At 39.7% G+C, this 15762-nt stretch overlaps 1 protein-coding gene across 2 annotated transcripts in view; it reads right to left on the bottom strand.

Annotated features, from left to right (window-relative positions):
* The window catches only part of met (MET proto-oncogene, receptor tyrosine kinase), a 48520-nt gene that overhangs the window by 1478 nt on the left and 31280 nt on the right, over positions 1 to 15762 (bottom strand). The window contains exons 11-20 of one of the 2 annotated variants that reach the window (XM_056251042.1): positions 15515 to 15733; positions 13846 to 13995; positions 12622 to 12778; positions 11831 to 11971; positions 11161 to 11397; positions 8455 to 8535; positions 3269 to 3450; positions 2972 to 3081; positions 2637 to 2802; positions 1058 to 1194 (exon numbers count right to left, since the gene is read on the bottom strand). In XM_056251042.1, coding sequence (XP_056107017.1) covers positions 1058 to 1194; positions 2637 to 2802; positions 2972 to 3081; positions 3269 to 3450; positions 8455 to 8535; positions 11161 to 11397; positions 11831 to 11971; positions 12622 to 12778; positions 13846 to 13995; positions 15515 to 15733 — 1580 coding nt within the window. The remainder of the gene's footprint in view (positions 1 to 1057; positions 1195 to 2636; positions 2803 to 2971; positions 3082 to 3268; positions 3451 to 8454; positions 8536 to 11160; positions 11398 to 11830; positions 11972 to 12621; positions 12779 to 13845; positions 13996 to 15514; positions 15734 to 15762) is intronic. The other variant, XM_056251043.1, reaches the window with a different exon arrangement.

Below are 15762 nucleotides of genomic sequence, written 5' to 3'. Positions count from 1 at the left end.
AATCCAATAATATGAAAAATTGTTAAATATATATTTAGTTACATTTAGCTTTGCCTTTAAACATGAACTAAATACAATACTGTTTGGGGTAAGATGTTTTGATGTTTATTAAATTAGTCTCTCATGCTCACCAAGGCTGCATTTATTTGATCAAAATCACAGTAAAAACAGTAATATTATTACAATTTAAAATAACTCCTTTTCTATTTGAATGTATTTTAAAGTGTAATTTATTCCTGTGACGCAATGTGAATTTTCAGCATAGTTTGTCCAGTCTTCATTGTCACATGATCCTTCAGAAATCATTCTAATATACTGATTTGATGCTCAAGAAACATTTATTATTATCACTGTTGAAAACTGTGATAGTTTTCCCCCATGATTTTTATAGAATTTTTTTTTGTAACAACATAGAAGTTACTGTCACTTTTGATACATTTCATGCTTCTCTGCTGAATAAAAGTATTAATTTCTTTTTTTTTTTAAATCTTACTAAACCCAAACTTTTGAATGGAATTTATTTGTCATTTTGATTCATTCTGAGCTCGAATGAATCACAAGTGTACTGTAAGTCATCTAATTTCTCCGTTCCCATCCCAGCTGTTTGCTTTGGCATTTCGGTGCCTTGAAATTTATAACCTTCAGTGCAAACCTTCATTGCATTTCAGAACGACTTTCCATTGTTTGTCTTGCAATAGTCTGCTGAGCAGAGGCACTGAGACCTGGGAGGACTGGCTCATTGTCCCGTCCATGAGGGAAGGGAGTGATGACCCACATATCTCTGTTCAGAGCTGGTTATTTGATGGCAGTGTGTGAAGAATGTTTGGAGGTCGACTCATATCATACGGTCAGGGTGGGGAGTCGATGTGTGCCGAGCTCAGGTAGTCATGCAGAGCTGAGTTGGCCAAGAGTTTTGAAGAACTACTACTGCTTGACTGAATCTGCGGGTGGTTAACAATGGCTCTCTGTTTTACACTCTTGTTGACGCACTCCCCTTTGGAGTGCCGTACGCCGGTCATAATGAAGAACCAAGTGTGTGTCACATGGGTGCGCTTACAGTGCGTCTGGGCAGAACTCAGGCTGCAGAAGTCTCCGGCCTTGCAGGAGGAAGACTGTGATGTCGAAGGAGTTCACATCGGAGTAAGGCGGGGCACCCCGGGTCATGAGTTCCCATAGCAACACACCGAACGACCACTGTGTAAAGATCAGATTCAAAACAATGAGTTATGAGGAAGGCAAGTGAGCACCTGTCAAAACAAGTGAACTTTGGGTGACTCTAATTTCATCAGTTGTTGGAGGCCAACAAAAAGGGATACAGTGAGGAAACGCACAGGAATGCTGAACTCATAAATCTATTTAAGGGAACAGTCAAGTCAGTATTTGGGAAATGTTGAAAAAATGATCTCCCCCAGAAGTGGCAGTATGTAGTCATCTATTTTATTTGAAATGCAGGTAGGTAGTTAGAAAACAGGACGTGACTCATGGCACACCTTGAGCCTGACATGATGTGTGCATGCATGAGTCAGTTTGATAGAGAAAAACTTTGTGCAAATCCTGTCAACGTGACCCAGAGACGTTGCTTAAAGCATAGCTTTCAATCAGTAGAATTAGAATGGAACCAGACTAAAATCTCATAGTAAAACAGAGATTTGCAGTAAGAAATTATGTACTGCTGTAAGCTACCAACGTAGTCAGCATTTTGGGGCATCATAGGCACACTTTGTTTTGATTCAATGCCTATGATGCCCAGAATTGATATTTGATACGTGTTCAAATGTTCAAAAATGTTTAATTTGAACATTCAAGTGTACTTATGAAGTTATGATGATTAAAAATGCTCTTTTTGATAATTCAAATTGCTTATGATGCCCAAAGGTGCTTGATTTAAACATTTAAACGTGCTTACGATGCCTGAAAATGCTCAATTTGATCATCTTGAAATTTGCTTTTGATGCCCAAACGTGATCAGTTTGGAAATTTAAATGTTCTTAAGATGCCCCAAAATTTTCGGTTTGATTATGATGCCCAGAGATGCTCGATTTGATCATTAAAAAATGCTTATGATGTCCAAAAATGCTTGATTTAATTATTGAAATGTGCTTATGACGCCCAAAAATGCTCGATTTGATAATTAAAATGTTCTTATGATTTCCAATAATGCTTGATTTGATCATTAAAATGTGCTTATGATGTCCAAAAATTTTCGATTTGATCAGTAAATGTGCTTATGTCCAAAGATGTTCAATTTGATCAGTAAATGTGCTTATGTCCAAAGATGTTCGATTTGATCAGTAAATGTGCTTATGTCCAAAGATGTTCAATTTGATCAGTAAATGTGCTTATGATGCCCAAAAATGCTCGATTTGATCAGTAAAAGTGCTCATGATGTCCAAAAATGCTTGATTTGATCAAATCAATACTTGATTTGAACATAGTGTAGCCTACATATGAAGACCAAATATACTGTCTAGGTTAGCATCTCACTTTTGAAACAGTCAATGAAAATATTAGAAAAAACAAGAATCTTCAATTTATAGGCTATCTTTATAGGCTGATCTTTGGTCAATAAAACTGCAATTAGGATGATATTACAAACTTGCTTAATATTATTTGTCAATTGTTACTGAGATACTCACCACATCAGATTTGGTGGTGAACTTATGCGTCTGCAGGCTTTCTAATGCCATCCATTTGACGGGCAGCTTCACCCCGTGCTTGTTGTGTACGCTGTAGTATTCTTTATCATACACGTCTCTGGCCAGGCCAAAATCAGCCACCTTTACTATATAGCTCTCATCTAGCCTAAAAGGGATGTGACCAACATTTACATTAGGTTAAACAATCACAAATACAGAGTAATTAAAATTCCAATTTATATGTAATACTTCAAGACACCCTGATGCACATAATGTGCCTTGCACATACAGTACGATACTTCAACCCCTATTGGGTAATTTGTTGAACAACTCACATGCAGTTTCTTGCCGCGAGGTCTCTGTGTACAAACTTCTTGCTGGCAAGATATTCCATTCCTTTAGCCACCTGCAGCCCGAAACCCATCAGGTCCTTCACTGTGGGGTTCTGTGGGAATGAAAACAATCACTCCATTTAAAAACAATAACGATAAAAACAACAAAGCACTTCACCACAAGGTACTGTCACCATTTAATTATCTTTATTATATTTTGAATAGCCATAACCCTGTCTGAAACTACAGTCTGATACTGAAGTTGTGCTGAAAGTCGTTGGAGACGCTGCCACCACGTACGTGAGTTTCATCTCTGATGAAGTTGCGTAGATCTCCATGCTTCATGTAGGGCAACACGACGAGAGGCGAGCCCTCGCTGGGCAGGCAGATTCCCAGCAAAGAGAGTACATTCGGATGGCTGAAGTCTTTCATGATGATGCCCTCCTTCAGGAACTGAGACACCTCCTCTATATCAGTGATTCCTGCCACATAAATGCACAATAAGTCTCAGCAGTTCAAAGATCACCACAATGGTTTTTAGTATCACCCCCAGCCTAGATTTACACATGCAAAATGACTCCTTTAAAATCTATCCTGCTATACATTTTCTGAGTAAGCAATAAACCTGCCAAATTGTCAGTGAACTATTCACCATGACTTATAAATTATCCCCAACACTATCAAGTGTTTTATCACACACGGCCTGATATTTCACCCGGGAGGTTTCAGAGCGGAGACATAATCCACTGTGATATGAGCGCACCTTTACTAGCTGAGCTCTGAGAATCTGTTGGTCCTGCCATTTTAGCTGTGCCTCGCTTAATCTTGTTGGTGGAGCTTTCACGTTTTGAGGAGATTAAACAGATGTTTAACCTTTCACTAAGAGAATGAGAGGCTTATGTGTACACAAAAAAGAAAAGGCCTGTGTGTACATGTCTTACAGAAGACTGATTCTGAGCAATGAGGCATCCTACGCTACACTGAATCCTGTCAGTGTAGCTTAGGATCCTCACAAATCCAAAACTGTTCTGGGAACAGCCCTAAAGTAGTCAATCAATTCCTCATTATTAACTTTGCACCAGGGTTATTATAATTAACTAAAACAAAAATCATTAATAGTCACTTAAGTTACATTTTCAAACGTTACTTTATATATAAAAAAGTAACAAAAATATATATCGTTCCCAAGGCAACATTTCTCATTTTCATTTAGTTTCCATTCATGTACTAAAATAACTAAAACTGAAATTAAAATTAATAAAAACTTTTTTAATCATGACAACTCTCTGAATAGTTTTAGCATGTTATTAAATATGGCAATGTTAAAGTATTTGATATTGGCAGACTAGATCTTCTACACTGCTGCTGATTATTCCTGCTTCTGCAGAGCAAGTACCAAAAGTTACACAGACACACTGCTGTGAGCAGGTAAGATTTGCTGCTGCTGCTGCATAAATAGACATAAATAAATGCCTTAGCGCAGTGGTTCCCAAACCTGTCCTGGCGACCCACCAACACTGCACGTTTTCTTTGTCTCCCTAATCAAACACACCTGATTCAACTCATTAGCTCATTAACCCATGTGATAATGAGCTGATGAGTTGAATCAGGTGTGTTTGATTAGGGAGACAAAGAAAACGTGCAGTGTTGGTGGGTCGCCAGGACAGGTTTGGGAAGCACTGCCTTAGCAGATCTAGGCAGGTGGAGCTGGGGGAGGTGGAGGATTTCAGAGGAACTCTGATAGTGCGCTGCAGGACTAACTTACAGCAAACAATGAACCAGATTATTTAAATATCAAGCAATAAATCTCAATGGCTGCAGGATCAGCAGATCAATCAGCCTGTGCCATGCAGTAATGATGCGATTGCTTGGAGGCTGCATGTAAAGGTCAGTCTGCGCCTTCTAGAGTTTCATGACTGCAACTATATATATATATATATATAAATATATATATATACATACGTATGCATATATAGTATATATACAGTAGTCAACATTTGAAGTGGATAAAAAAAAAAAATCACGTTTTAAGGTACTATATAAATAAGACCTTGACCTTGTTCAAAATTCCCGTATAACTTTGATGAAAGGTTTTGATCCGCTTCAAATGTTGACTACTAATATATATATATATATATACAGGTCCTTCTCAAAAAGTTAGCATATTGTGATAAAGTTCATTATTTTCCATAATGTAATGATAAAAATTAAACTTTCATATATTTTAGATTCATTGCACACCAACTGAAATATTTCAGGTCTTCTATTGTTTTAATACTGATGATTTTGGCATACAGCTCATGAAAACCCAAAATTCCTGTCTCAAAATATTAGCATATTTCATCCGACCAATAAAAGAAGTGTTTTAAATACAAAAAGTCAACCTTCAAATAATTATGTTCAGTTATGCACTCAATAGTCAATACTTGGTCGGGAATCCTTTTGCAGAAATGACTGCTTCAATGCGGCGTGGCATGGAGGCAATCAGCCTGTGGCACTGCTGAGGTGTTATGGAGGCCCAGGATGCTTCGATAGCGGCCTTAAGCTCATCCAGAGTGTTGGGTCTTGCGTCTCTCAACTTTCTCTTCACAATATCCCACAGATTCTCTATGGGGTTCAGGTCAGGAGAGCTGGCAGGCCAATTGAGCACAGTAATACCATGGTCAGTAAACCATTTACCAGTGGTTTTGGCACTGTGAGCAGGTGCCAGGTCGTGCTGAAAAATGAAATCTTCATCTCCATAAAGCTTTTCAGCAGATGGAAGCATGAAGTGCTCCAAAATCTCCTGATAGCTAGCTGCATTGACCCTGCCCTTGATAAAACACAGTGCACCAACACCAGGAGCTGACATGGCACCCCAGACCATCACTGACTGTGGGTACTTGACACTGGACTTCAGGCATTTTGGCATTTCCTTCTCCCCAGTCTTCCTCCAGACTCTGGCACCTTGATTTCCGAATGACATGCAAAACTGAGCAACAGTCCAGTGCTGCTTCTCTGTAGCCCAGGTCAGGCGCTTCTGCCGCTGTTTCTGGTTCAAAAGTGGCTTGACCTGGGGAATGCGGCACCTGTAGCCCATTTCCTGCACACGCCTGTGCCCGGTGGCTCTGGATGTTTCTACTACAGACTCAGTCCACTGCTTCCGCAGGTCCCCCAAGGTCTGGAATCGGTCCTTCTCCACAATCTTCCTCAGGGTCCGGTCACCTCTTCTCGTTGTGCAGCGTTTTTTGCCACACTTTTTCCTTCCCACAGATTTCCCACTGAGGTGCCTTGATACAGCACTCTGGGAACAGCCTATTTGTTCAGAAATTTCTTTCTGTCTTACCCTCTTGCTTGAGGGTGTCAACGATGGCCTTCTGGACAGCAGTCAGGTCGGCAGTCTTACCCATGATTGCGGTTTTGAGTAATGAAACAGGCTGGGAGTTTTTAAAAGCCTCCGGAATCTTTTGCAGGTGTTTAGAGTTAATTAGTTGATTCAGATGATTAGGTTAATAGCTCGTTTAGAGACCCTTTTCAAAATATTAGCATATTTCATCCGACCAATAAAAGAAGTGTTTTAAATACAAAAAGTCAACCTTCAAATAATTATGTTCAGTTATGCACTCAATAGTCAATACTTGGTCGGGAATCCTTTTGCAGAAATGACTGCTTCAATGCGGCGTGGCATGGAGGCAATCAGCCTGTGGCACTGCTGAGGTGTTATGGAGGCCCAGGATGCTTCGATAGCGGCCTTAAGCTCATCCAGAGTGTTGGGTCTTGCGTCTCTCAACTTTCTCTTCACAATATCCCACAGATTCTCTATGGGGTTCAGGTCAGGAGAGCTGGCAGGCCAATTGAGCACAGTAATACCATGGTCAGTAAACCATTTACCAGTGGTTTTGGCACTGTGAGCAGGTGCCAGGTCGTGCTGAAAAATGAAATCTTCATCTCCATAAAGCTTTTCAGCAGATGGAAGCATGAAGTGCTCCAAAATCTCCTGATAGCTAGCTGCATTGACCCTGCCCTTGATAAAACACAGTGCACCAACACCAGGAGCTGACATGGCACCCCAGACCATCACTGACTGTGGGTACTTGACACTGGACTTCAGGCATTTTGGCATTTCCTTCTCCCCAGTCTTCCTCCAGACTCTGGCACCTTGATTTCCGAATGACATGCAAAACTGAGCAACAGTCCAGTGCTGCTTCTCTGTAGCCCAGGTCAGGCGCTTCTGCCGCTGTTTCTGGTTCAAAAGTGGCTTGACCTGGGGAATGCGGCACCTGTAGCCCATTTCCTGCACACGCCTGTGCCCGGTGGCTCTGGATGTTTCTACTCCAGACTCAGTCCACTGCTTCCGCAGGTCCCCCAAGGTCTGGAATCGGTCCTTCTCCACAATCTTCCTCAGGGTCCGGTCACCTCTTCTCGTTGTGCAGCGTTTTTTGCCACACTTTTTCCTTCCCACAGATTTCCCACTGAGGTGCCTTGATACAGCACTCTGGGAACAGCCTATTTGTTCAGAAATTTCTTTCTGTCTTACCCTCTTGCTTGAGGGTGTCAACGATGGCCTTCTGGACAGCAGTCAGGTCGGCAGTCTTACCCATGATTGCGGTTTTGAGTAATGAAACAGGCTGGGAGTTTTTAAAAGCCTCCGGAATCTTTTGCAGGTGTTTAGAGTTAATTAGTTGATTCAGATGATTAGGTTAATAGCTCGTTTAGAGACCCTTTTCATGATATGCTAATTTTTTGAGACAGGAATTTTGGGTTTTCATGAGCTGTATGCCAAAATCATCAGTATTAAAACAATAAAAGACCTGAAATATTTCAGTTGGTGTGCAATGAATCTAAAATATATGAAAGTTAAATTTTTATCATTACATTATGGAAAATAATGAACTTTATCACAATATGCTAATTTTTTGAGAAGGACCTGTATATATACACACACACACACACACACACACACACACACAGTATATGCACCCTTGTCTAAAAGTTAAAAGTAAAAAGGTAAACATTATACATTTATAGTGTAGTTAGGCAACAGTTCTTGTTGAGAACTGAGACAGAAAAATAAAGCTCGGGTCATAAATCTAAAAAAGCTCTCAGTGACATGACATGATTAGAGGCATCTCTAATGTGATATGGCTGCTCTGCTGTGCATTCATCATCATCATCTTCATCACACAGCCATATTAAAACAGTCTCAACAGTCATACGTCATTTCTCTGTAAAGAGATGTCAAACTGCATTCAGAGTGGATGTGTAACCTATGTGTAGCATAATTATGGGTATCCTAAAGGTATTTTAACATCTTTTCGGTAGGATTTAATAGGGCCACTCAATGATACATTACAGTGGTTTTCCCATGTTTAAGGAGTGTCTGGCACAATAAAGTGCCTAAAACCCCCATGAAAGTTGTTGAATGTGGCTCATCCAATCAGATTTTAGAGCTGCATTTCTCTGTGCTTGCAACTGTACCATCTCAACACTCATGTTGTTAAACTCACTGTTCAAGGACTTGATGGCGCAGTGCTGCTTCTGGCCATCTGGTTCGAGCAGGGTTCCGTGGAACACGCAGCCAAAGTGCCCTAGTGCACACAAAGACAGGAAAAGATGCAGAGATTATTAGCACATCAATCTATCAAAGCATTTTATGCCAGAGCGAAGTGTGGGCATAGCAGGTGCGTATCGCGTCGAGTCCAAAAGCAAGAACAATGGAGTGTGAATATATTGTACTGGGACAACAATTGATCCGTTATACTCAAACTTTCTCTCTCCGAGTCTCTTCGTCTCACGCAGTATGATTTTGTACTTTCTAAATCACAAAAAGTGACATGTAAACCCAACAGTATGAGGTTCGTTTTAGTTTTTACTGTACACCTGCTTGTTTAATTCTGTTTTAGCACCTTTTTTGACAAGGGACAATACAGAGAGGGCATGCAGAATGGGATCTGGAAATGTTGCAAGCTTTCACATCACGGAAATAAATTACATTTTAAAATATATTCAAATAGAAAACAGTTATTTTAAATTGTAATAATATTTCACAATATTACAGTTTTTACTGCATTTTTGATCAAATAAATGCACCCTTGTTGTTGAGCATACGGTATTTTTCAAAGACATTTTTAGAAATCGTACCGACTACAAACTTTTGAATGGTTGTGTACATTATTATGGCAACTGCTATAGTGTTATTGACCGATATTCAAACATGTTATGTCTAATTGGCTAGACGTAACCTGCGTGATTTGAAGGAAAGTATAATTCATGTCTGTAGCACAAATAGCGTGCAATGCAATTTAATAATTAAGGCTGTTAAAATCTCTGACCCTAATTATGAGCTATAGTAATAGTGAGACTTTGCAAAACAAACGCATAAAAGAATGACTGTAAGAATGCTGTGAAATATGAACTTGAACAGAACGTCTGGAGGGCAGCGTGGTGTATAACTTAAAGATGAACCAATTACAAGTGTCTGGGCAGGGTATTCTCTCTAATGAGGGCATGGAGAACAGAGGGCGAGAGAGAGTCGGGGTGTTGTTTTGAAATAATAGAGCGTGGAGTGCTGTAATCTCTCTCCAGCTCTGCTATCACGTCTTCCCAGATGGCAGCCGAGTCAGATTACCGGCAGGGAGCCCTGAGACGGCCCAACAATGAGCCTGGAATTTAACACGGGAACAAATCACCACACATGCCACCCCAAGCACCCCAACATACTCACATGCACGCACGGCCTCTTCCTCTCGCTCTATAAATCGCTTTGTGTCACATGCACAAACATGGGCATACACACACACATACAGGGCTTGGTTTTCCCACAGGGGTGATGGGTTTTAGGAGTATTGTGCAGGGGTTTAAGGAGGACTGGAGAGTGGTTTTCACCTGAGCGCCATAGTAAATATGATACACACGTTCATACCCCCACTTCTGTAGTACAATAAGAGGACGGGCAATTTAACGTTCAAATGTCCAACCTGCCGGGCTGATTGTCACAGTTTAACCTGTTAACTTTAACCACGTCTGAAACTGATTCCCTCAGCTAAATCCCTCAATTTGAGCTATTGGATTTCTTGTAATGCACCTTTTTTGCAAAGCTTTGTTGCCAAATGTGCTTGTAAGTTACAGTAACAGTACAAAGAAACTAGATTTTTGGGTCAATGACAAATAAAAAGTACAAATATCTAGTTTAAAACTTGTATTTTTTAAATGAGGGTTACTGACCTTGACACAAATACAGCTGTCCTCTCTATGATATCTTTTCTTGTTTTATGCTATTTTTTTCTCAATGTTGGTCGCACACCTCATGACTTTGATTTGGCAGACAAAAGTTTTTCAAATATTAATAACATTTTTACATAACTGGTTCACTTCCTGGTTTTAAGAAAACTTTTTTTAATGAGGCTTTTTTTTTTATCTTCATTTAGATATCAGGACAGCTGTATCACATTTTTTTATTATACCCCTAAAAATATCCAAATTAATTTTGATTAATTATAGTATTCAAGTGTGTTCAAGTCATTTTAGGTATAATTTTTTTAATAAATTAATTCCAAATATCCAACCTAAGTATGAGCAATGGTAATAAAGGTTTTTGGGTATCTTGGCAAGCACCACTATTTTGTAAAAGTAAACTACTGTTCAACAGTTTGGGGGACGTTACGATTCTTTTTTTTTTTTATTAATACAGCAAGGATGCATTTAATTGATCAAAAGTGACAGTAAAACATTTATAATGTTACAAAAGATTTCTGTTTCAAATAAATGCTGTTCTGTTGAACATTCCATTCATCAAAGAATCCTGAAAAAAAGTATCATGGTTTCCACAAAAATATTAAGCAGCACAGCAGTTTTCAACATTGATAATAATAAGAAACGTTTCTTAAGCAGCAAATCATCATATTAAAATGATTTCTAAAAAATCATGTGACATTGAAGACTAGAGTAATGATGCTGAAAATTCAGCTTTGCATCACAGGAATAAATTACATTTTAAAATATATTTAAATAGAAAACAGTTTATTTTAAATTGTAATATTTCACAATATTACAGTTTTTTTTCTTTTTGTATTTTCAATCAAATAAATGCAGCTTTGATGAGCAGAAGAGACTTCTTTTAAAAACATAAAAAAAAATCTTACCAACCCTAAATGTTTGGATATCAACAAGCAGTAATGACCATCATTTTAACACTGATATTTGTGTTCCCTCACCTCTCCCGATGATCTCATTCACATGCAAGAGCAGATCTTCTCGGGCGATGACCACATGCTGCACTTCCTTCAGCAGCTCAGGGTGAAGGCTGCCCAGATCTATGGGTGCATTAGAGGGCAACAGCGGAGACGCCAGATCCCCTTCCATCGGCCCCAGCATTGGGGACAGATCCACATGGGCATGTGCGTAGAGATGAGGCCGGCAGGACTCTGTCTGTGACAGAGGCAAGTTTTGGTCTGCAAGGCAATGGGGTCGAGAGGTCAAAAGTCAATGACTTGTTCGCAGAGGCCTGGGGTCACCTGAACAAAGCAGTGAAATTCTGGGAGGCAGAGTCATTACACCAACTACAAAGAGCTGAGGAAATTCTAAACCCGTCTATACAGATGAGAGGGGATTTTTTTGTCTTTTCAGACAAAAAAGGAGGCAGAGGCAAAGCACGGAAGCATGTAATATCTTCAGAGAGAGAGGGGAGAGAGCAGAGGGTAAGGTCAGAAAGCGTATGTGTTTGGAGAACTGGAAAAAAGTTGCCTTTCTGCGATGATCTAAGACCAGTCTTCACTATCCAGAGCCGTGAAGAGAAAAAAGCAAAACTGGTCTGAGATCAGCAGATAAGGCAAACCTCCACCAGCGTGTGTTTTGAGCGAGAGGCAGCAAAGCGTGAGAACATACCCTCAAGCAAAGTGGTTCTATAGTCCACCGACTCGTGAGACACCATTTCATTAGTCGGACTGACACTCCTCGCGTTTGCCAACATGTCCAAGTGCGGAATGTGAGCCCGGCCGTCATACCAAACCATAGCCTTAGCTAAATCTACAACCAGAGAGAGACAGAGGGTGAGAGAGAGACCAAGGAGAGGAAAAAAGGGACAGATCGCTCCACCATTGACTTCAGCAGCGTCAACTCCCACAAACAAACCCAGAAACCCCTCTCTTTCTTTATCTCACAATCTCATAGCATTCAAATTCAGTTCATTTCATTTCAAATAGCCATCAGCAAGTTCAACATCTCTGGTTATGAGATCAGGTGGAATCAGAGGTGGTTGCTAAACTGACTTCTGAATGAAAAGTGAATTACTGCCAAAAAAAAAAAAAAAAAATTCTTAATCTGTATTTTTTCCTTGTTTTCCAGTAAAAATATCTAAACATCATCAAAACAAGATAACTTGATAAAAAAAACTGTATGAGCTATTACAACATATTTTTGTCCGGAAAATACAGATTAATAATGATTTATTTATTTTTGCAAGACAGGCTGCATCTAAAGCTGTTTTGAATAATAAAGTTTTCCATTCTGGATATAAAAGTCGATATTTGCATTATTTTTTATAGAGGTAACTGCTCTTTAGCTATACAAATGATGTGGAACATTTGCATGTAAAGTGTTGCACATTTATCTTGAATAGCCATAGGAGGCTTCAAAAACAGCTTAAAGATTATAAATGAAAACAGACAGTCACATACCATCAATATGCTTCTTCCTCTTGATGCAAACAAAGACTCCGATCAGGAGCAGTAGAAGGACGGACACACACACTCCTCCTGTTATCAGTATACTATAGTCCTGGTCTTGAGCCAAGACCACACGACCTAGGATCACGGATGATGTGGCCTGCTTCCACTACAATGGATACACAAATTACTTCATGTTATTTTCAGTAAATATTAGTGATCATAGCACCTAATTTTGTAAAAAAAATTTTTTTAAATAAATCAATATTTAATATAATCAATTTTGCAGGATAACAAAGATAAATATTTAAAATAAAACGTTTTATTATACAAAATAACATTATATTATATAATTATTTTTAGAGCAGTATCTGTTTGATTAATAAACAAAAAAAATTTGACCAAAAGCAAATATTATTACAGATACAAAAGACAAGCAAGTATGTGCAAAACTACAACTAGGGAAGATCTACGCCATCACATCTGCGGCACATTTGCTTCAGATTTCATATGCCGCGAAGTGTTTACATTTGAACCTCCAACATCACAACAATCCATCTAGAAACATCCTCAGGGTGCGTTTACACTCAGAGAGAGGGCTTCACTGCTCATAAAGCAGCATGGCAAAATGAAACGCACACATCCACTGCAGGCAGGAGGGGAAATTGGATCAGAGATAGAGCCTCTCTTATGTGGTGGAGTGTTATTGAGTTTGGGCTGAGATGAGTTTTACCGCGCTATATTGTGATGGGGTCAGATTAGAGCATCGTGTCACACGCACGTTGTCCGTCTCTCCCTGACAGATAAGCACTTTATGCTGAGACCAACGCTTCCTTGATCTTTGCACCAATCATATCAGACTGTCTGGGGCCAGAATCGGGGCCTGAAACGTTTTTTTTAATGTTCTTGTTGAGCTAATGGTGACCAGAAAGGAAATACAAGAAAGGCAGGTGGACCCTGATATATAAAAATTACAATATGAGCACCTTTGAGGAAATTACTCATTGATATTAATCCTCATATCCTGGAGGGATATGGGTTTTGGAGTTAATCTGGAAACTATAATCATTTGGCAACCCAGAGGCCTCTGCTAAGATCAGAAATAGCTCATGTTTGGTGCTTTGAGAGACTTCTGAAACAAGCAGGGCAGAGTTGGCTGGCTGACGAGTGGCTCTTATGGGGGCCGTCTGGATTGGAGTGGTCTGAAGTCGAGTAGAGAATGAAAGAGTCTTGTACCTCCACCTCCAGCTCTTTGGCAGCTGTCTGGAGCTCCATGGGTACGGTGCATTCGAGCGTGTTGCCCACCAAAGTGACGCTCTCACAAGTCCGGTTCGAAACTCTCAGCACCTCGCCGTTTTTCACCGCCTCCTGATTCACAGGGGGGACCTGCAAGGGAAAATGAGAGAGAATGATGATAATAAAAAAACTTGCCTCGCTTTAAATTGCCCCATGACTGAGCGTGTATATGGGGCGTATAGATTGTGCAGCATCTCTGGTGTGGAGCAGAGCAGAAGGCAATAAAGACAGCGATCACATTCCTTACATGACAGCCTGGGCTTTACAGATTGGACACACTCCACTACTGCACCTGTCACCATACAGCACCGGCCAGCCTGAGATCCAATACGAACCGACACACATATACACTTACAAGTGAGACCCAGCTCCCTAGAGGAGATTAGGCCATTCACAAAAAGAAAATGATCACAACTTAAAAACCACCAGCACTGTGAGATACATGTAAAACAAAAAAAGTACTTATATATATTTTTTTCTTTCTTCTCACCTAGATCAATCAACCATGAGAAGACCCTATGCTTACAAGACAAAAAGGTTCCATAGCTTTTTAATATTTTTAGAAAACGTATCATATTTGCAGTTTTCTCTTTTTTGTATGTATTGCTGTATGATCTGTAATACCTGTCAAACAAGGTTGTATATCATTTTTATGTTGCAATAAAACAAATATTTATATCTTTTTCCTATTTTAAAAAATATATATATATCATTTTATTTAAATGAAAAATATATAAATACATAGTGTGTGAATAAGCTATTCTTTTTCATTAAATAATATGATTTTATATAATTCAAAGGTAGATTAAAATATAATTAAAATAAATACAAGTTACTTAAACAAAAAAATTACCACTTAAAAAGCAAACTTCCAGGCAAAATCTCCATTGGCACCAGTAACACTCACAATCCCTGACATTTTGATAAACCCCTTGAGCGTCAGCAGTGCTGCCAAGTGCAATTTTATTTCCCTAAAGAAGGCCTTAAGTATCAAGCTGCAAAATCTAAACAAACAGACTGCATGGGAATAAAGTGCATGATCTGAGTGATAGGGCAGTTTAATGACAATTAAGCTAAACTGAGCCTGCTGTTGTGCCCATTATTGAATATAGTGGCTTTAAATGAGCCTAAGCGGTACACAATGTTTAGTGTGTCTCTCTCTCTCTCTCTCTCTCTGTGTGTGTGTGTGTGTCCCAAGAGGGGTACCGAAGGATTTGATGCTGAGGTCTCGCATGGGAAGAAAAAGTAGAATCTCACGCGACCTCTCCCCCCTCCCCTTCACAACAGCTGCGTTTGACTATTGAGTGGCGGTTTAAAAAAAAAAAAGAAGAAAAGTGTACTCTTATATTTCATTGTTAAAAACGCTGTTTTTTTTTCACCAGCCTAACCTCACCAGGGCAAAGGATCTCACCATCAATGTGTCAGAGGCTGTAACCTTCAGGGAACGAGAACAATGTGAAAGATGGAGGTGCGCAATGGGAAACGAACTAAACTTCCTGTTTGGTTTCAGTATTGTTTACTTCCAACTCAATGAGCAATGTGAATGTGTGTATGTGTGTTTGTCTGAGATCAAATATGAAACTGCTTTCCTGCAGAGCGTCGCTCTTACCTTAATCTCCAGAATGCTCTTGTTGCCTCTCGGTGTAACGGTGGGCTTCTGAAACTCCTCGAACTTGGGATCTTCCACATACAGTAGGTCATACTGATCGGTGGAGAAACCATCTAACACAAAGGTCATTTTTGTGGCAACTGGAGGCTGAACACCGAGGCCTTTCAGGGAGGGCGTGATACAATGGATATTTCGCTTATCCTCATCATGACTGCAGGTCTAGACATAGAGAAAAAGACAAACACAAA

The sequence above is a fragment of the Rhinichthys klamathensis genome, unplaced genomic scaffold, assembly GCF_029890125.1.
Source record: "Rhinichthys klamathensis goyatoka isolate OS25496 unplaced genomic scaffold, OSU_Roscu_1.1 h1tg000076l_1, whole genome shotgun sequence".
NCBI classification, from domain to species: Eukaryota; Metazoa; Chordata; class Actinopteri; order Cypriniformes; family Leuciscidae; genus Rhinichthys; species Rhinichthys klamathensis.
Note: the sequence above shows the minus strand (reverse complement) of the source record. Positions and strands in the feature narration are given on the sequence as shown.